The sequence below is a fragment of the Pogona vitticeps genome, chromosome 9 (assembly GCF_051106095.1).
Source record: "Pogona vitticeps strain Pit_001003342236 chromosome 9, PviZW2.1, whole genome shotgun sequence".
Lineage (NCBI taxonomy): Eukaryota > Metazoa > Chordata > Lepidosauria > Squamata > Agamidae > Pogona > Pogona vitticeps.
Genome location: NC_135791.1, coordinates 5,065,920 through 5,087,067, shown reverse-complemented (window position 1 = coordinate 5,087,067; position 21,148 = coordinate 5,065,920). Strand labels below are relative to the sequence as shown.

Here is a 21,148-nt window from a genome sequence, read left to right as displayed (position 1 = left end):
CGTTCTGTAAATGGAATTCCTTGGTATCGCCCTTCATGATATGCAGAGGGCATCTGTTGGAATCTCAGTTCTGTAAAAGCTTTGCATTGCTCCGGGAAAGTCAGTGCCTCAAAATACGATAGTATTTCCTAACCTTGAGTAACCCAGGTATTCTTTGACTGCAACTCCCTGAAGCCTTCACCAACTAGCTGTGTTGGCTAAGGTTTCTGGGAATTGCAGTCCAAGAACATCTGAATTATCCAAAGTTGGGAACCACTGCTTTAGGACATTAAAACTCAAAGTATAATACTGTACCTGCCAATGGATAATCTGATTCTGGTGAGTCGTTATGTGAAATCATAGACCTTCAACCCCAGATCACTAAATCTGGAATAAATATTGCCTCGTGGTTTTATGCACACACTCTCTTTAGTAGATAAAAATGGCTGTTTTCCTTTCTTAATTAGGATTGTGTGTTGTCTTTTGGTTATAAAACAAAAAAACTTTCCAAAATGAACCAGATGCAAAATATAACCCAGAATAATATTCTATCCACATTGCAGTTGTATGCTCGTTTGCTCCAAATCTATCTATTCCAACTAAATTCAAGGAAGCTTATTCTCAAGAGAGTATGCGTTGGCCTACAATCTCTCTCTCTGTCACAACTTGGTGAAAAACTGCATGAGTTAGCCAACAAAACAAGGTTGGAATATTTTTGTATGTGAGGAACAGATGCTAGGATTCTATTTATAACTTAAAACTGCCAAAAATGAGAATGATGACAACAGCAACATCCAAATTAAAGCATCCATGTTTCTCCGCTCATTATCACTTTCTGCATCAGCCCTCCAGCCATTTCCATCACTGCTTCTTACTATTTGAGAAATTAATAATTTTACATGCTTTAGGATTTACGGGGATTCTCTCCTTTCCCACCAACCAGTTAGGAAAGTTCTTTTCTCATACTTCTGGCCTGTCCTTCCCCTCTTCCTATTTGTCTTGCTTCCTTCGCTCTCTCTGACTATCAATCAGAGCAGACAAGTAATTTTTCTATATGGGGTGGCAATGGTGGACTGAGCCTCAAACATGGTTGAAGAGGCAGGAAGTACAGGTGATCTTCAGTTACAATCAGAATTTTTTACTCTTCTGATTGGAACTGAAGATCAGCTGTAAATAAAGATGCTTTTCTTTTCTACTTAAGCTACTTGTAGAGTGATTTTTTTAATATGCAAGGGTTGGTTTAATTGTGAGAACAAAAGGGCTGGGTGGAACCTGGGATTTTTATTTTATTTTTATTTATTTAGTTAGTTTTCTTCATGCTGTAGCTGTTTGTTTGGCATTTTGTACTCTGCTAACCTGGAAAACCATGAGAAGGGTCGCCATAAGCCAGAGTGACTGGACAACACATGCTTTTATTAATTATAAGGGAATTGTCAATTTTACAACACTTACTAACCTGAATAACGGATCCTGAAGCCCTTCCTGCTATAGGCATGGTCAGAAGACCAGTGTAGATAGGCCCTGTTGCCCGTACTGGTCACTGTTAATGGAGCTGAGTAATTCCCACTTAGAGACAGCAACAGGGGACTGTGACCTGAAGGACCTAGAAGAAATGCCAGGCAACAGATCACATAAGAACATCTGAAGACTTTTGCTGGAGTGGGCCAAACATTAGAATCATAGCTTGCGAAGTTACTTTAAAAAACTAATTTGTTCTCATTATTCATCAATGAGTTATTCAGCGGGATTGCTTGTAACAATGTCAAAAGAGCAACTCATGTAACTCACTGTATTAGCACTGTGCCATTTCAATTCTCTCTCCCCCCCACCCCAGATGAAAATTTTTCCCTTTTTGGACTACAACCCCCAGAGGTTTGCAGTCAGCATCATAGTGACCATACCGAGCACATAATTCTGGGCCCTGTAGTTTAACAGAAAAAAAAAATCTCTCCCATTTCTGTTAGGTAAATCTGAAAGTGAAAGTACTCATTATGGCAGCCCCCCCACCCAGGAAACAGCCTTCCCTTCCTTATCCAAAAGAATACACAAATACACTGGATCAGGCCATATCAAGAGAAGCAGGTTTTGGGTAGAGGGAATGGCTCTTCATCACTCACTGAAGAACAAATCACCTCAATTATTCTACATGAGAACAGAGACAGCTTTGCGCCATTATACTGTTCTTGGGAACATCCATTTCTGTCCAAGATACTGGGAGGGTTGCAGCTAAACTGGAGGGAATGGGGAATGGGGAAGCCTGGGGAGGGAGGTCATGATGGAGGCATAGGATGTCTCAGCTACTCAGAAAGTCCAAGGGCTTGGATCTTGAAAGTCCCAGCATCATGATACCACTGATCTTTTCCATTATTTTCCATTAGTTGTTTTAAGGGGGAGAAGGTTTTTTTTATATGTAAGATGGATAACAGAAATGGGATAAAACATGAACAGTTTATGTCAAACTCTTTCTGAAAAGTGCCCCAAAAGGCCCATAAAAACCTCATCTTATAATCCTGTAAGACTCCATATGGACAGTATTCCCCTCTCCATATGTATCCTTCTTCCCAAAACGTGAACAACTCAAAAGCTAAAATACTGTTGCTTAGTGTAGTAAATTCTACTGAATTGGGGGATTTTGTATGCCAACTCGTTTGGAAGTTCCAATGACTCAAATAGGCCTACTCTAGTTGCAACGCTAATGTAAGTCACAACTAGAGTTGGCCTGTTCGAATCAATATGGAGGAGTTTGCCCACCAAATCGCCAACGACTCAATGCGCCTTTGCTAGTGCAACTTACTATGCTAGGCAACAAGATTTTATCTGACGCCTATCAAAGCACCTGTTTCGGAAAGCTTCTGGATAACTCACCATCAAATATCCCAAACTCATCGTATTCCTTTTCGCTCAGGAAATACTCGACGGTGAAGGTGATGTTGTATTCTGGCTCCACCTTGACCACCCAAGAGCAAGTTTGAAAGTGGGGGTTGGTGCCCGTGAACGAGGGGCTCAGGATGACACCCGTAGAGTTGGTCAGGAGTTTGTTTATTGGGCAGGGAACTAAATGGCACAAAAGAGAGCGGGAAATATCATGTTATGTCAGTACCAGACAGAAAGAACGACGAGGGTCGCAAAAATGATTCCTGCAAGTGGCTTTGCCTATCTTAAGCTTAAGAGGTTTGTTCTGTGGGCATAAGAAGCCTTTCCCCACTACTCTCAGTTCATTAGCCCATCACACTTGACTCTAACTGGCAGCAGCCTTACTAGGTTTCCATTAAAAATAATTCTGATCACCTATCTGAACATTTCACAGGAGCATCAAAGAGGGAATGGGGGAGGCTTGAATTCCAAGCATGAGCTTCACTGAGTGAGACCTTTTCCTATTTTTTTTCTCATCACTATAGTATTTGGCAATGCAGGTAGATGAGTGGAGATACCCAGTATGGTATAACAGACAGAGTGACAAATTAGGACTTAGAAGGCCTGGGTTCAAATCTCTGCTCAGCCATGGAAACTCACTGGGGGTGTGGAATTGATAAAACCTCTCCTTAAATGTCTCATTTACCTTGAAAGCCTTAACAGGGCTGCTCATAAAAGCTGCTTCCAACTCAATATCAAATAACGCGCACAAATGTATGAGGATATTTTTTAGGGGGGAATAATTTTAGCAAAAACAAATTACCAGAGTTTGCACTTTTTCTTCTTATGCAAGTTGGAAAGAAGGTAGGATTAAAAAAATCAACTTTTCATCAAATGCAGTAAAGAGACCTTTACTGAAGAGGATACAGAGAAACTGATAGATTTGTTCAGACCTATTTTTTGATATAGTTATATAGTTATTATACCTACTGTTGGCTGGCTTTCTAGATTTATGTAACAAAACACTACTAAAATATCTATGCAAAAGGTAGGTTTGGGGGATCAGTTTCTTGCCTGTGTTTTTTTCCCCTGTGGCAATTTTTCTGCCCCTTTTGCATATAGCCTTTCGAAAGCAACTCCTTTTCTAAAGGAGAGCTGGAGATGTTCCTCTGAGGGGAATGAAAGCGATAACATGCTGAACTCATCTATAACTGAGCAGGAACTTCAACTATGAAATTGCACAGAACTGGAGAAATGCTCAAGATCTTCCAGTACAAAAACTGGAGAACAGAATATTAAAGGGGTGGGGGAATAAAGAGGGGGAAAAAGTGAAGGACAAAATGTTGCAAGGACCTGGCACTCTGCTTTTAATGGTGCAAATGTACTCCATGAGAAGACAGGACCCAGAGCAGAATGATTTTTCTTTAAAATAACTTCCCAAACTACACCCCAAAGCAACTTACCTTCACAGGTTGGGGGAGGACCTTCAAACTGGAGACTGGTGCCAAGCCTGCAGGTAAGGATCTTGTTTCCAACCAAGGTGAAGCCAGGAAGGCACCGATACCTAATGATATCACCTGGCAAAGGGAACCAGAAGGATAAAGATAGGTTTCAGCGACTGCAACAGCCCACACCCCACTGAAGCTGACCAAAGACTCCATATGGTTAATGGTCAAACTATATGAGATATCAGGAGACCCTCAATCCTCTGCATCTAAAAATAAAATCTGTCCTCATCTCAGCGTCCGTCCGTCTGTCCGTCCATCCATCCATCCATCCATCCCATGTGACATTCTGCTCTGAAGGGTTTCCGTGGCCCTTGCAGCAGATACTAAAATTGTGTGGGCACTGTGTGGGGAGGGGGAAAATTCCCTCTTCTGGGGTCCGCCTGCCATCAGAGAAGGTGCCCAACTGGATATGGGCCATGGAAGCTAAATCAGGTTTGAACTAGGTGATAGAGAAAACTGTTAAGTAAGGATGGAGCAGGTAGGAGGAGAAGACAGATGTCCTCTGAATCATGGCCCATTTTGTGCTGCAAAAAAATAATGCCAAGAAGACGCCTGGGAGTGTATGCAGTCAATACCTATATTGTAATCCTCGTTCTCAGTGATAATTTCTGCGTTGGGGACCATGGTTGGAGGATGACACCTGGAAAGCTGGTAGGCTGAAAAGAGAAGAGAAGGAACAGGACATGTCAGAGTACAGAGCAGTTAACCACATGCATTATGTGGACCTGTGGGTTTAACATCCTTGTCAAAAATCTTAGCAGTTATAAATAAGCTGGAAAACCAGAAGCCAAATTTTGTGGTAAAACCACTTGTTGAATATCTCACTGACCTTGAAAGCCTTATTAGAGTCACTATAAGTCGGTTCCGACTTGACGGCACATAACAACATACTCATAGGCAACATACTCAGGAATGCTGCTGTAATGTACACAGTTTCTCATACAAAAAAGTGAATCAGCAATAAGATTCAGGCCCTATTGGTTAATGGTTTCCATTTATTTATTGGGAGAGATTTTCCTCCCCTCGGCACACCACGTTGGGTGGCGTTCTACAGCAGGGAGCACATCTTATAAACGATTGTGTGAATACATCAGGGATACAGACGTGAACAATTGCTACTACATGGCTTGATTTAAAAAGATATACATCCGAAAGCAAGCGCTGAGCTCTCAGTGAGCAGTACAGACCATAGAAAGAGATAGCAAAGAGGCCTCCATTGGCTGTGTTACTGTAAAATCTCAGGAGGACGTGGTTGGAAGAGCTTTGAGTGGCTTTTTTAGCCGAGTTTCCTGTGAAAACACCCAGTTGTGGAGCTGTTTGTTGAGGGCCATCCCTAAAGAGAAAATGGAGAAAATGAAAGGAAGCAAACAAGAAAGAAAGGAAGGAAGGAAGACGTACACAAGGGACGGTCCACAGATGTGTGGTTTGGAACAGAGGTGCTGTAGACTGACTCCTTGGCACCACCCAAGCTTAGGGATGGAACAGGAACTGCAGACAGAGCAGCCCCCAATTCTCAGAGGCTAGTCAGTTGCTACAACCCGTCTGTCCAGGTCACCAATTTCCGAAGGAGGGTACCAGGGCTCACTTCTATAGTCAGAGACTGTCCATCTTCTGCCTGTCCAGTTTTCATCTTGGTTTCGGCTACCTACCTCCTTCTGAGGATATTTGACTATTCTAGGACACAAGGGTTAACCATTCCTTGGAATATAGCATACCGTATTTTTCCGTGTATAAGACAATACTTTTGTCTAAAATCGTTGAGGGTCATCTTATACACGAAAGTTGAGGAGAGAACAAAAACAAGTGGAGGGGAAAGCAGGGATCAAAGCGACCCTGCAACACTTTGATCCCTTTCCCTCTGTACTTGCTAAGCCCCATTTAGATTTCTTAATTTTGGATTAGAAAAGTGGAGGGTGTCTTATACATGGGGGTGTCTTATACATGGAAAAATACGGTATATGCCCACATGTTCCTCCGCCTTATAGTCGAGAAAGCATCACCTTCTACAAGAACTTTCCTATGTGTTAAGGTCTTTGAATAGGGGCCTGTTTATTAAAAAAATAAGATTTAAAAATAAAAATAGGATTGTAATTATTGGGAATGGGGATTTTTATTGAAGATGATTGGATTCTCAGCTGATTCATGTTTTTCTTTTCCTGGCTGTTGATATGCTGGCTCAGAATTCCTTTCTGTCACTACTGATCACTCCTCCCACAAAGTTCTGTTGCTACCTTTATCACATTAAAATAAAATTCACGTGCTTGCCATGTATGCGACATAGATTTAGTATAGCACTAAACACTGCAGAGCATATGGCTTATTGCACCTATTGTCATAACTGAAAGGGGACTCCCTCATGAGAGACCAGATGCTGTTAAAATCTTAGAGTGTTTCCTGGTTGGCTATGATTGCCATAAGACTGTCACTGGAAGCAACTTCCTTGCTTTTCCTTTGCCCATAAAGACGTCAGTATATAGTTAAATCCATGAACATAAGTAAGGCTTTTATGTTTCCTAGTCCCCAACTGGCCAAGATCACTTGAGGAGAAATGAAAACATAAAAAACATAGCTGCTGAAGAATAATAATGGAAAATCGAGGGAAAACTCTGAATGCAGAACCCATTAAAAGCTATGGACGTCTTTAGGGTCAGATCCTAAAATTTGAAGACCGTTGGCTAGGAACTGTTCTGCATGTCTTTGGCCAGTTGAGACAAATGCAAGCCAAATGTGATGGGGAAGGAGGATTGTGGTGATCCACCTCGCCGGATGGATGCATCTGACCTGGGGTAGCTTGTGCAAATCTGGAATGAAATGTCATTAGTTTGATTCAATGTGAATTAATAACCATGTGGCCCAGAATCTGTCTTGCTAGTTTCATGGCATACAGCCTAATGGCCTGTGGATCTTGAAGGTGGGCCAGGGCAATCTAAATTGTGAGCTTAGTCCTGTTTCCCCATCACATGTTGTACTATACGTTCATGAGAACCAGCATATTATGGGCCCCGTAATAAGCCACTGGACTAGATGGTGGATAAATCTGAAGGAGTAAAAACTGTACCCTCATCACCACGACCCTGAGTAATGAGCTCTGATATTCCACTGGGAATAATGTCTAGGGTGAAGGATGGGATAGCAAAACTATTTCACATTCAGATGTCATCCGCTCAAGTCGAGCAACTCTCGCTGGGCTCAGATGGTCCACAGGGACACTTACCAGACAGTGATGAAGTCATTATATGGCTCTGTTTGCAGCAAGGTGAAGTTGAGGTAGATGCCATAACCAGGTGAGACGGTGATTAGCCACATACAGTCCTGGGAGTTTGGGTACTGATTGGGAAATCCAGGAGAGAAGATAGTACCATTGTGGGCAGTGATGTTTCCTCCACAGGGCACTGCAGGGGACCAACAAGGAGAAAGAGCAGTCTAACAAATCAAGACTCTTCCAGTCTATGGGTGGTCTGATTTCAGAATGGCACGATCTCCCTTTATTCCCATCCTGTTGTGATCAGTGACGGGTAAGAATTTCATTTAAGTTCAGTTTCCGTCAGAACTGATTAAAATGCCCCAATTTCCTCAAAAATGCAAAGAACGTAAGATTTATTAATTTTTTAAGATCAAATGTGGGAGAAAATGAAACTGACTGATCCATCCAGGTCCAGATGCTCAAACAGTTAGAAATCTGTATTTGGATCCCTGTGCTTTCGATTAAAACTGGGTTGATACCGAGTTCAGGTTGTCTCTGTTTTGTTTTTATGACACACTTTGCATCTTTAATACCAGTAGTTTTGGTTTCTGGCTGTAGAACCAGATGTTGAGAGTTTGATTCCCCACTCTGCCTCCTTGACTATTAGTGTCCCTTCCAGATCTGTAGTCCTAAGATGATGATAGCTGGATGTAACATACTCCTCGCTATGTTATGGACAGCTGCACATATTGAAACTGCTTGGTACAAATGATAGAGAACTCTATTTCAATTTATCTTTGAAGAATGTGCATCTTCATATCTTAGACGGAAGGAATTTTGGGTTTCAAAAACTGACCTACCGCACATGGTTATTGAGAGTGTAACGTGAGTATTAAGAGAGCCATGTGCATTGCTTTGATATCATTGAAAGAAAGGTGGGTCATCAATGTAATTTTTAAAAGCAATCTAGAGCTATTATGAAGAAGGACAGGGCATGCATAGAATACATAAAAACAGAAACAATAAATTAATCAATGAAAAAATGGATGGTCCGCTGTTGGTCCATCCCACAAGGGTTGTTTCTATATTCCTCTGGGCAACATCTAGGCTAGGTGTCCAGCTCATATAAGACAATGACTGGGCCAGTTGGATCTCATCATCATCAATCTTTTGGGAGGCATTCTAGAATACATCATCTTGAGACTGTGCGGTGGGCGTGCAAGAAGACAGCAACAGTCTAGCTGTCTTTTCAGAGGATGTAATTCACCATCATCAAGGAACTAGCACACACTCCTAGAAGTTAAAGGCTACTCTTTGGAAACCAGTGACATATGAGTGTCATTAATCAAATGGTTGTCAAAAGGATGCGGTGCTCACAGCGAAAAAAAGTTAGCCACATTTCAGAATCACAGCCACTGCCCAGGCCTGGATAAATGAAAAGAGCATGCTGACAAGTCATCCCAAAGTCTGTGGGGCGCGACGGTTGTAAAGGCCATCTCTCAGCAAGGAGAGCCGTGTGGTGTAATTCATTAAACTTATTCCAGTGCAGCGAGATGGATGTTGCAAACACAATGCAAGGAGGCAACGGAAACCCTGTTCCTTTCCCCTTATTTATTCCGCCGCCTTGCTTGTCATGAAGTTCTGACTTATATGGTTGGTTGATCGTGAAAAGGCCAAGAGTGGATAAATCTATCTGGGGCCAGAGGAATCTTTCACTTACATTTGGGTTTTTAAATCTTAAGTTCTTTGCATCGGATGTATAGAGGAATTTATAACATGAAATCCACTCACACTCTCCTTTTTATTAGAAAAGAACTAGTCCAGGTTTTTGCCTGGTCCTTGAAAAGGTAGAGAACTACACAGGAGACCAAAATAAACAGCTTAACGAAAGAGAAGGTGCCCATGAGGAGAGAGATACATTAGGTTGCATGGGGACTATTGTCACATAGAATAAAGGTTGCCAGATGTTTAGGATAGAAAGAATGGTCTCTCTTTTGGATATAGCAGTAAACCAGTCTTCCACAAATGTTAAAATGACAGCTTCCATTATCCCCAGACAGAAGACACAGACTTGTTGGGGTGATTATAATTGCATTCCAACTAGAGGTGGGCACGAACCATCAGTTCGGCAGTTCGTGAGGGTTCATCTGTCAGTCCAACAAGTGTTCCATGGTTCTCAGCCCCACCTCCTCCAGCAGGTGCCCAATTAGAAGCAGAGGCCCAGCTTCCCTGCCCTGCCTCCTCCAGATGCTGCCTGAGAGCACCTGTTGGACCGGCGGTTCGTGCCCATCTCTGATTCCAACATATCTGGTAGACACTCAGTTGGAGAAAAAGGCTTCTGAGGGAGAAATCAGAATGTGACAGAGGATGGGAGATACCCCTAAGAACAAAGCACTGTCATCAGAAATTTGGTAGCAGCAGCAGGGGTGTTATGTGTGGTAGTGGAGCATGACCAACCGAAATCCTAATACGAGGAGCCTAGTAAATTAATCAGAGTTATGGATCCCATGATGAGAGAAGGCAGGATATTAAGCAAACAAATAACAAGCCTGAATCTTAGTTGCTGATGCAACAGTGTAAGGACAATTGAGCAAGCGATGCAAATAGTTCCCCCAGCTGTTTGTTACAGTCTTCCTATTATAAGGCAATTGATCCGGTGACCAGAAGCCTGGTGAGCAAGGAAACTACTTGTGTGATTGCCCCTACATGTGTATTTTTAATTCCATTGAATTTAGCCATAGATTTAATGCGACTAAAGGATAAGAGCATAAGTGGCTCATGATCCACATGCGGGAATCCTTCAAACTGAAAGTTTAGCTTAGTCCCTATGCTTGAATCATGAGCTAGCCCCAGATGTGAGGCTTATTAGGATAAAATGTTGTCAAATAGGTTTGGAAGTAATAGTAGATCTATCTATCTATCTATCTATCTATCTATCTATCTATCTATCTATCTATCTATCTATCTGTCTGTCTGTCTGTCTGTCTGTCTGTCTGTCTGTCTGTCTGTCTGTCTGTCTGTCTGTCTGTCTGTCTGTCTGTCTGTCTGTCTGTCTGTCTGTCTGTCATCCATCCTTCCTTCCTTTCCTTCCTTTCCTTCCTTGCCTTCTTCTTAGAAGTTACTCCATAAAGCCATACCTTCACACCTGGGCAAGGGGTGGTCCCAGTTCCTATTGGTTCCATGTTGACAGGTCAAGACGGGGTGACCAATCAGCTGATAGCCAGGCAGGCACTCAAAGGAGATGGACTGGCCCACACTATAACCGGCTCCTCTCACAATCCCATTGGCAAAGGGCTCAGGGTCTGGGCATTCCTGGAGTTCATAGGCTGGAAAATCAAAGGAGGGAAATGCCGGTCAGGTTAAAGTTAACCATTTCTTAAGAAGGTCTTCACATGATTCTCCTGGGGGGCAAAGCCACAGAGCTCCATGTTGGATCACGTGTTTTTCTTGTAAAAAAATCTAAAGTTCCATCATCCATCCTTGGAGCAGGTAGTAGGAAAGGTCTGAAATCTTGCAGATCAGAGTGAGAGGATGCAGTGTTGAAGCAGGATGTAATAACAGTCATATCTGGCAGAAGATGCCCATGTTCCCTGACACCCAAGCCTTTCTGACCTAAATACTAGATCGCAAGCTTTCCATGCTTAAAGTCACAGATTCAGTCTCTGGCTGAGAAAGAATCCCTAAATCCCTGGAGAACTGCTGACTCTCTGGATCGTTGCTGCTGCTCAGTGCTGGGCTAGGCAGATCTAATGTCTGATTCATGTAAAGCAGCTTCCTGTTTTCTCCTATGGACAAGCTGGAATACACCCAAGGTTGGGTGTATCCTGCTACTAGGGCTGGACCAAACTTAGTGGCTGAAATCCTGTTGCTTTAACTTATGCTGTATAAGGCTGACAACATCATTTTTTTCCAGAATTCCAAAATTTTCACTCCCCTCTACCCTCTCTAAAGGTCCTGAGGCTGCACTGAAATTCCTTTGATAAGGGGGAAGCCACTGTGGGTCGTGAAACAGGGAAGTCTTGAATTTCCAAAAATTGCCACTTGAAGGATGTTGACAGGATGAGCCCCACCTCCTCCAGTGACAGTGATTGTTGGAAATTAGACTCATCTGTCCCCCCCCCCCCCCCGATAACTTTCTCATGACAAAAAGGGATCCCACAAGAGCTTTGGGACCTTCATGAGAGAATTGGAAATGTTTTATTTCTGAAAAATCACCCTGGCTGATTTCATTGTCTCACTTCATTACACTTATACAGTGTAAAATTGCGCAACAGGATTTCACCAAATCTGCATGGGTCAGCAACAAACTCTGGTATCTAAGCCAGGATCCAGAGTTTGGAGTTGTGAACAGGTATTTTCCATTGATGGGAATAGTTGTTGTTTTTTTGGACTACCATTCCCATAGTGCTCTAAACCAGTGGTTTCCAACCTCGGGTAAGCCAGGTGTTCTTGGACTGCAATTCCCAGAAGCTTTTACCACCAGCTGTGCTGCCTGAGAGTTGCAGTCCAAGGACACCTGGCTTACCCAAGGGTGGGGACCCCTCCTCTAAAAAGCAGGGTCACAGTATTCTGGGAGTTGTAGCCCTAAAAGAGCATCTTTCTTCTTCGCTGGCCTTTCCAATGATAAGTGTTCAGGTGTGGACTGCCCTCCCCAGAGAGGTCTAGCTGGCACCTACTTCATTGGTTTTTCAGAACCCATCAGGGTCCGGCCCTACCATCAGGCATGGGAAGACAGTTGTCCTAAGCATCAACAAATTACATAGCTCCATTGGGGGGGGGGGACCCAAGTAAATTGTTACTGATTTATTATTCAATTTTTTAATTGCCAAAGACAGGGTGAGGCCTTGGGAGAATTATCTTCCTTGGGTGGCAAATGGGCTTGGGTATACCTTTACGTTGACTGAGTGGGGGGTAACCCTTTCTGCTCCTCCTCCTTAGGCTGGCTCTGGCATCAAAGAAAGATGCCTTTGTAGTACCTTACACTTCGCAATGTTTTATATTTTCCTTCCGAGTCACACTTGAAAGCTATTTTATCTCCTTTGGCTATCATTTCGGACCTTTCAGTATTTGTTCCCATGGATGTTTTTCACTTTCATTATCACAAACAATATTTTTGCTGCTTTTCATTTTGATTGCATTTTAATGAGATTGTATTGATTTTGTGGTGTTTTATTTGGTAATCATACATGTTGCCAGACAGGATTGTTGTCTGACATATTCGGCTATGCAGTGATTCGTACAATGAACTAGTAAATAAATATTTGACAACTGCTGTGGTATGTTTGTGAGGCTGTGCAGAAAAACATTGTGTTTAGAAAAAGGGCAAACAAGAGCCCTTCTGTCTGCCTGGAACTACCTTGCAGAATATCTATGCCAGTCTGGGATTCTGTCCGGACCACGGGCACGGTCGCATCTCAGGAAGGACTTCAGTGAGGCCCTCAGCGTTCCTCCGAGCCCTGCTTCACTGAGAATTTCAAACTCAAAATGAAGAATTGTGTCCCCAAAATGGGACTGTTCTATTTTTGTTATTTTTAAAAATGTGTTTGTAGAACTTTTTTTCCTACTAGTTTTAATCTTTTATTTGTTTCATTGTTTTTAAATACTGGAACAACGTATTATTTTCTAGCATTGTATACTGTTTGTTTTAATATTGTAAGCTGCCTCGCAACCTCTTGAGGAGAAGGAGAAGGAAAAGGCAAAAATGTTTGTAAGTAAGTAAGTAAGTAAGTAAGTAAGTAAGTAAGTAAGTAAGTAAGTAAGTAAGTAAGTAAGTAAGTAAGTAAGTAAGTAAGTAAGTAAGTAAGTAAGTAAGCAAGCAAGTAAGTAAGTAAGTAAGTAAGTAAGTAAGCCAGTAAGTAAGTAAGCAAGTAAGTAAGTAAGTAAGCAAGCAAGTAAGCAAGCAAGTAAGCAAGTAAGTAAGTAAGTAAGTAAGTAAGTAAGTAAGTAAGTAAGTAAGTAAGTAAGTAAGTAAGTAAGTAAGTAAGTAAGTAAGTCAAGTCAAGTCAAGTCAAGTCAAGTCAAGGGGACACCCTTCCAGGGCCATATGATTGATCATCAGCCTGACCCAAAAGTACAGGTAATGATACCTATAGATTGCTCATCTGACTGTAGTTGTTTTTTGTCATTGCTCTTATGTGCTGTCAAGTCCCCTCCAACTTACAACAACCCTATGAATGAGACATCTCCGAAATGTCAACTTCTCAACAATCCCTCTCAGCTCTTGTAAACTGAAGCCTGTGGTTTCCTTTAGGGGGTCAATCCTGCATGCATTTAAAGGAACACTGAGTTTAGGATTGAATGTCCCCACCCCTTTGTGGACGCCCATGGTTGCACCCCTTCACCAAAGCTGAGCCAGAGGACAAAAAAACCTCTGCCTGTGTGGTCAAATGTGGGTCCTAACAGGGGTTCTAACAGAGCCCTCTGCTTTTTCCCAGGGCATCACCTCCTGCAATGGGGCCAACTCCTTCGGGAGGTGGTGAGCATTCCAATACTGGAGGGATTCAAGAGAAAAATGGACCACCATCTATCAGACCTGATTTGATTTGGCTTCTTGCATTGAGCAGGGGATTGAGCTCAATGACCTTAGGAGCCCCTTCCAACTCCGTGATTCTATGATCCTTCTCATGTCACATCCCTTTGGTGGTGTCCCAGCTTTTACACAGTATTTTTCCCTATTCAAAGAAGCTGACATGCCTTTCTTTTATGCTGAGTTAGAGGCACTAAAAGTCTTAAGATAAAAGATACTGCTTAATTTGTTTTTAAATTCTGCCCTTGGCATTGCCCACCACCGGTGGCATTCAGCCTGCAAAATTTCTCTGAAATTGAATTTTGTTCTCAGGCTGAAAGGGATTCCTGCTGTTGCCTTTGGAAGTATAAATCCATTGGCTCATGTTTGCCTGGCTTTTGCCTGGTCAGACCCTCCCTTCTTTTCTTCCCCTCCTCACCTTCAACATTTAGATCAGTCTAGTTTGCTTCCCCCCCCCCCATCTTTGGTTACACCATTTGGTGCCCACCAAGTCAATGGTTATACCAAGAGGTATAAACAAACCACAATCCTAATAACTTGCAGAGAGATACCCAAGCTTTTGCTGCTTTCACTGATAAGCAGAAGGAGAATAGCTGGGGAGTGGGGTGGGGGGTGAAGGCAAATGCATAACAAAATACCTTTCCAGCCAAGGAATTCCTCAGATGCAATGAGACGGAGAGCTTAAAGTGCCTAAGAAATTCAGGTCAGGTTGAGCATGTAGGCCCTCTAGGAATGCACTTTGTGAATTAAGTTATCTGCACCGGCACAGTGAATGGTCCCTGGCTCTTAAGATTAAGCAAGGTTCTTGGGTAAGCCCTTCACAGCTATTTGGATTAAACGCTCAAGGTGTTGCTTCAAAAGGAGAGAAGCGTCTCTCGCTTTCAGCACTCTTCCCACAAGGTCCCAGAGGCAGCATGATGGTCTCGCTGGGGGCTCCACACACCCGGGTTCCTGCTCTTTCTTTACCTTGATATTCCACCTTAAAGCCAGGCTTGTTCTGGGAGTGATCGCTGTGGAAGTAGATCGTGGTTTCGTGAGATGTGGACAGAAGGGAACCCGGAATGTCGGACCCACTGAAGCGGCTGATGATGTTGCTGGTATCGTAGGGCCCGTTGCGGATTTCCACAAAATCGTGGTTGGGCTCGGTGGAGAAGTTCAGGAACTGGATGTGAGCACCTGCAGGCAGAGGAAATGCACTAACGTGATCCAGAATGGAAAACAGAAAGGTGATTAACAAGAGGAGAGTGATCCCTAAATTGAACTGAGAAGTTGCATTAATAACTTTTTCTCCTACAGTTTCCACATTGACAGATGGCATGGCCAACAACAACAAATAGATTCTCTGAGTTTGTGATTTCCCTCCCCCCCCCTTGGCTTCATTTCAATTTCTTAAACACCTTTTAAATAACATCCTTTTACATTGCTTAAGATGTTTTAATTATTCTAACATGACGATATATTGACTTGAGTTTGAAAATTATAACATTGTATTTTTAGCAGTATCTCCTTTTTTAAAAACACAGATAAGCCGTGTAAGGTGCTTTATACCCCACTGCAGGCAACTGTGTTGGGCGAAATACACGTCATTAAGCAAACAAAAAAAGACAGATTTGTAAATTTCAGTGTAAAACAACCAGATCATTTTAAGATCTTAGGAAATAATGATAATTTCTGAGGATAATTAAGGTGCTCTTCCCCATCCTAGCACCTTCTAGGTATGTTGGACTACAATTTCCATCATCCCTATTGAACATGGATGATGCAATGTATCTGGTGGGGACCCTATTGGGGAAAGTTGGATTAAGGTGTTAAAGACATGAATTTATCAGCAAAGTATCTGGGGCAGCTACTGGCTGATAACTGTGCAGGAGAAAATCAATTAAAACATAGACCATTATAACTGACTGCAAACAGTTATGAGTTTTTATATGCAGGGGGGTATCGGTCTGCAATAAAAACAGATATTATGAGCTGCTGAAACTCACAATATGAGCCAGTCATGAGGCCATCAAATAGCATAATTTATATTTATTCATCTTAGCTCTGAAAAGAGCTCCTCAACCAAAGACAGCACCAGTGGGAAGGAAGTGGACATTCAGAAACACTTCCAAGCAACACTGCTGTCTGAACCAGTAAACCTTGGAAATTCTAGTTTTTCTTTCCACTAAATTCTGAGAATTCCACAGCATCCTAGTTGGGAGTTTCTGAGAATTGTAATCCAAAAAGTCACTTTTCCACTTCACAAGAAGTGACACAATCTACTTTACCACTTGGGGACCCATTTCAAGAGGTGTAGGTGCAATCTGAGGGTGTGACTACATAACAGGAATATGTGAATGGATTGTTATGAACTCAAACCTTGGGCTTCCCAGGGTGAATTTGCTTTAGCTGTCCACACAGGAGTCAGAAAAGAGAAAAAAGAGGAAATTGGCAATTAGACTTGTTAAGGTAGCTCTGCTGTGGCAATCCAAATTTGCAGGAGGCATGGCTATAGCAGAGCTACCTTAACAAGATGCAAATAAGTGCTGGTTAGCAATTTCCTCCCCTCTTCCTCACAAATATGAGTGTGCACCATCAGCTGGTCTTGTAAAGGCTGAATGCCGGTTTCCTCCCCTCTCTCTTTTTGATCTCGTAAGTGCCCTAGTACACCAGCAGTTGCACCAAGACTTTAAATGAATGAGTGAATGAATGAATGAATGAATGAATGAATGAATGAATGGTTTTGAGACCAAAGGTGCTCAGTTGGAGGCACCTAACACCCTCATAAGTGCCTCCTTACTTCCTCTTTCCCACTTTAAACTAGGAAACTAGGGAGAGCTATGTTGTAGTCATCCATTTAGCTGCATTGGCACAAGCGATCACCCTGTCTGAACCAATGCAAATTCATTTCAGTTGGAAAAAAAATCAGTCTGGGCTCCACCCTCCCCCGCCCCCATGGTGGAGGAGAAACACAGATTGGGGGGGGGGCTGATTTTTGTTGTGCAGTCGGTGGAAAACAATTTGTCAATGAATGCACCCCCTGAATTGGTACTTCATGAGTCAAATTAGCTGCAGGACCTGTAAACAGGTATCTTCATCGAAAATACAGGATGTCTTTAGATACACTGGAACAACCGATTGTGCTTTCTTACCAAACCCCACGGGAAAGAATATCCTCCATGTACAGTCACTGTTGCTGGGGTAGTTCCCTGGGAAGCCGGGGCTCAGAATGACCCCTTCCATCTCTTCTAAAGTCCCGCCACACTGAGCTGTTATGAGAGAAAGAACCCAAGATAGTCAATGAATAAAGGGAGCCCTTCATGTCACCTTGTTTCCTGTCCTTCCCGAGACAGGACAAAGGAGGGGCTCCAATTCAGTGGCACTGTGCATGCTTTGCAGGATGTCCCATGTTCGATCCATGGCACCTCCAGTTTTATGAAAATGCCATCACTTGCAACTACTTGTGCCCAGGAAACATGAAGTCGTTTTGTTTGGGGGCCATGTTGAAACTGTAAAAAATATTTGTCATGTAGTCCCATTCTTGTGTCTGAAGAAGCGGACATGTCCACAAGATTAGGATTGGGCACCCTTCAGTCTCGAGAGACGATGGGAACGTGCTCTGTATGGAGGTCTTGGAACAGCGTCTAGTGTGGCTGAGAAGGCCAATTCGAGAGTGACCGTCCCTTCCACACTGAAGACAAATAGAATCTGTCCCCTGTCCAGCTCCTTGCTTTTGCTGCTTCCGGGACGGCCTCTTTGCCTCGGCCTGCTGGACAAGGGTCTCTTCAAATTGGGAGAGGCTGTGATGTCCACAAAAGCTCACATTAAGATATAGCAGTTAGTCTTTAAGATGCCACAATGTTTTCGCCTTCTTTTTTAAGTTTTGTTTTGTTTTTGCCCTTCTGGGAACTGAGTGGCTTTGGCATCCGGCTGTGGAGCCAGAAGTTGGGAGTTCGATTCCCTGTTGTGCCTCTTTGACAGGGACTGGATTCAGTGACCCACAGAGCCCCTTCCAGCTCTGCGGTTCCAAGATGATGGTGATGACCATCTTAAGTTGTCCACTTGCAATTGTTTTCAGTGAAGCCTTGCATGCCCATACTTCTCCACTCTAAAATAGAAGAGGCTTGTGCTTTTAATCCACGCTGACACTCGGCAGCCCAGATTTTCTTCCATTTAGTGACTCATTATATGCATCTTTTCTGCTGACTGGTCTGCTTTCTCACCCTCCCCACCCTCTTGATGTCTACTTAAACAGAACTCCTCCTCAATTATTTAAGCAGGATAACATCTGGATAAAAGGAGGGGGAAGCAAATCTGCGCAGTCGGTGTCGCAAAGACGCCTTAATGTCTCACCAAAGCTTGATCATGTCTGCCTTTCTAAGCGTCACACACACAAACAAAGTTAAGTCTCCAGTACAGCTTCTTTAACAAGAAAGGGAAAGGGAAAAGAAAAACAAACTGGGGGGTCGGGGAGGACAAATTACCACTCTTACCTATGCAAAGTGGTGGAGGATAGTTCCAGCGCCGAACAGTCCCTGGCATGCAGGAAATATGAGAACGTCCCTGAAGGAAAGAAAGGCTTGTCGTTAGAAGATGGAAACCTAGAAAGAATCAGGGAGCCTAAAAAGAACCAGGGTAGGAACCAGGAAACAGACCTAATGGGCAGAAACAGAAGTCCTTCCTACAGGACACGATGTTTACCATCTCCATCAAGGAAATGAAAGAGAGGTAAGAAAAATGAACACAAAGAAATTAATTGATGGTTGCACAGCCTTTATTTCTTCTGAAATCAGCTACATGTAGACCTGTAAAATCTGGCAGATTGTGGAGGCCCTCCCCCCAAAAAAATTCTAACAAAAATTGCTGGTGGTAACGTTTAACTGAAAAACACCCTCTAGTTGCTAATTTTTTTTTTAAATAAAATTTGAGGATGAAAAACATAGTAAAACTGCCCCAAACATCCTCTAGGAGCATGAGGGAGTTTCCTGAGCTAATTTTCCCCATTTAAAAACAGGATGTGTGAATCCTTGGGGGTGCTGAGGGCCACATGTTGCATTCCTCTGCCCTATTGCTTACATGCCTTAAATGCTTGTATATTCCACATCCCACCCCGCTCCTCTGCATTAGCTTTATCATCCCATTGGGAGCAGCTCTTCTAAAGGCACAAGAAAATCCATGTTGGATCTCAATAAATAAATATATGCAGTTAGGCTTCCCCTATCCACGTGATCAGTATCCACGGATTCACTGATCTGCAGCCCTAAAATATTAAATAGCACCACCCTTGAAATATATACAATGTATTTCCAGGGTATGATTACCAGAACTGGCCACTAAAGGAAGCCAGATACCACCCAATGGATAGCGTTTGATACTTCCACATTTTTCAGTATCCGCTGGGGGACCTGGAACCAATCCCCCACAGGGAGATTGCATTGGTGGTCCTACTGGATCTAGTTAAGTCTCCTATGGGCAATAAGATGCCTACAGCAGGCTCACCTGCAGGACAAGAGTTGTAACTGAAGCCTTGTGCCCTCCAGTGGCTGATGTATGGAGCCATACCACCTCTGCATATGTATATCTGTGGGTCAGTGCTTTCCCACCAGAACCTGTGCTGAAGAATAATTCAGACACATGGCACAGACTCTGTGATGCTGCATACCTGGAGTGCGTAGCCTGGTTCACACTGAAAGGAGACCACATCATTCACCAGGTATCTCTCCCCAAGCTTCAGGCCGTTACTGGGCACAGCAGGCTCCGGGCAGCTGGAGAGGCCCACGGCTGCAAGGAAGGAGGAAGAGGTGAATGGGTACAGGGCGATCCCGAGAGGTTTGGCTGTCTGACTCCAAGGAAAAGATGCCAATTTCCTTTGCTAAAAAAGTTCAGTCAATGCAGATTAAGCACAATGCACCTACAGATAAGTAGGAAGAATGGCTGTAGGGCTGTGCAACCATTTTTTGGGGCAGTGGATCATGATGCAGGTTTTCTTGCTGGATTTTTTTTTCTATTAAATTTATATTGTGGAGGATTTGAGGGAAGGATTGCGCAAATATGCCACGCATGAGCTGCTTGTACGTCCATCCTGGTTAAGACTCTCTGACGTGTGTCAGATGTTGGGGGGAGAAATGAGATTCCTCCAGAGAGAAAGAGAAGGAAGGCTTCTTTTCATCATCAAAATTTCTCCACGTTGTATGCAGATTTTCTGCCGTTGGCACGAATAGTTAAAAGGACTGTTAAAAAAGATGCAAACAACTCACCCAGGGCTTCTGAGGCTTTAAAATCAGAACAATAAGGCATCCGGCAACTGTACCATAAAATACTGACTTTACACAGTTTGTATCAGATACGCCTCTGGCATCAAAGTTGCTGAGTGGATCACATGAGAAGGTGTCTGGTGGGGGCAATTCCCCCCCCCCAATCATGATGGTGAGGTTGAAAGGAGCAAGGATCCCCGGGGGGGGCATTCACCAGCCATGGCCTTCAACGTCCCTAATCCCTCTGCTGCAGCCATGAGAGTTCGAAGCTTGGAGAGGTTTTATTGTTGTGAACCTCGGGAGAGTTGCCAAGTTATACCTTTATCTAGACTGGGCTGATGGCTTCTGGCAATTGTGCGCCCAACCCTGGTGGAACAAGAATAAAACTGCAGGGAAGTATTCTTACTTTTATACTCCAAGTGAAATCCCGCAGCAGAAACACTGATGTCGGAGGAGAAATGCAAATACAGCTGGTTGGAGGTGCTATTCAATAATGCAGGCACTGTGGTTCCTAAAGGGGAAAACAGACACGCGCGCATCAGAGGCAGAGATGTGACCAGAGCACAGCTTTTTGTAACGCTGGGCAGATGCAGGGCAGATTATATGAAGGAGGGTGTCCGTTCCCCCCGGCTGTCTCCCGTCACTAAAATGCAAGACAAGGAAAGGGGGCTCAACCCGTCTCCTGCCTGGCACTGGAGAGCTGCAGAGTTGCCAGTTGCACAAGAGGAGGCAAGCTCCAGGGGTTGAGTTTTGGAAACTTGGACCGACTACTCTTCATGTAAGGCATGGGAAAGAAAACTGGAAGCCCACTCATAAGAGTCCCTGCAAACGAGACTGTCCCGGGAGAGTCCAAAACTGTAGGCAC

General features: G+C 43.4%; 1 protein-coding gene across 4 annotated transcripts in view; it reads right to left on the bottom strand.

Annotated features, from left to right (window-relative positions):
* The window catches only part of CSMD2 (CUB and Sushi multiple domains 2), a 533,934-nt gene that overhangs the window by 65,042 nt on the left and 447,744 nt on the right, over positions 1-21,148 (bottom strand). For all 4 annotated transcript variants that reach the window (XM_078379919.1, XM_078379918.1, XM_020800093.3 and 1 more), the window contains 12 exons: positions 20,690-20,794; positions 19,692-19,810; positions 18,523-18,592; positions 17,182-17,298; positions 15,017-15,226; positions 10,662-10,850; positions 7,555-7,732; positions 5,528-5,673; positions 4,916-4,996; positions 4,296-4,409; positions 2,845-3,033; positions 1,436-1,582 (listed from right to left, as the gene is read on the bottom strand). In XM_078379919.1, the coding sequence (XP_078236045.1) occupies positions 1,436-1,582; positions 2,845-3,033; positions 4,296-4,409; positions 4,916-4,996; positions 5,528-5,673; positions 7,555-7,732; positions 10,662-10,850; positions 15,017-15,226; positions 17,182-17,298; positions 18,523-18,592; positions 19,692-19,810; positions 20,690-20,794 (1,665 nt within the window). The remainder of the gene's footprint in view (positions 1-1,435; positions 1,583-2,844; positions 3,034-4,295; positions 4,410-4,915; positions 4,997-5,527; positions 5,674-7,554; positions 7,733-10,661; positions 10,851-15,016; positions 15,227-17,181; positions 17,299-18,522; positions 18,593-19,691; positions 19,811-20,689; positions 20,795-21,148) is intronic.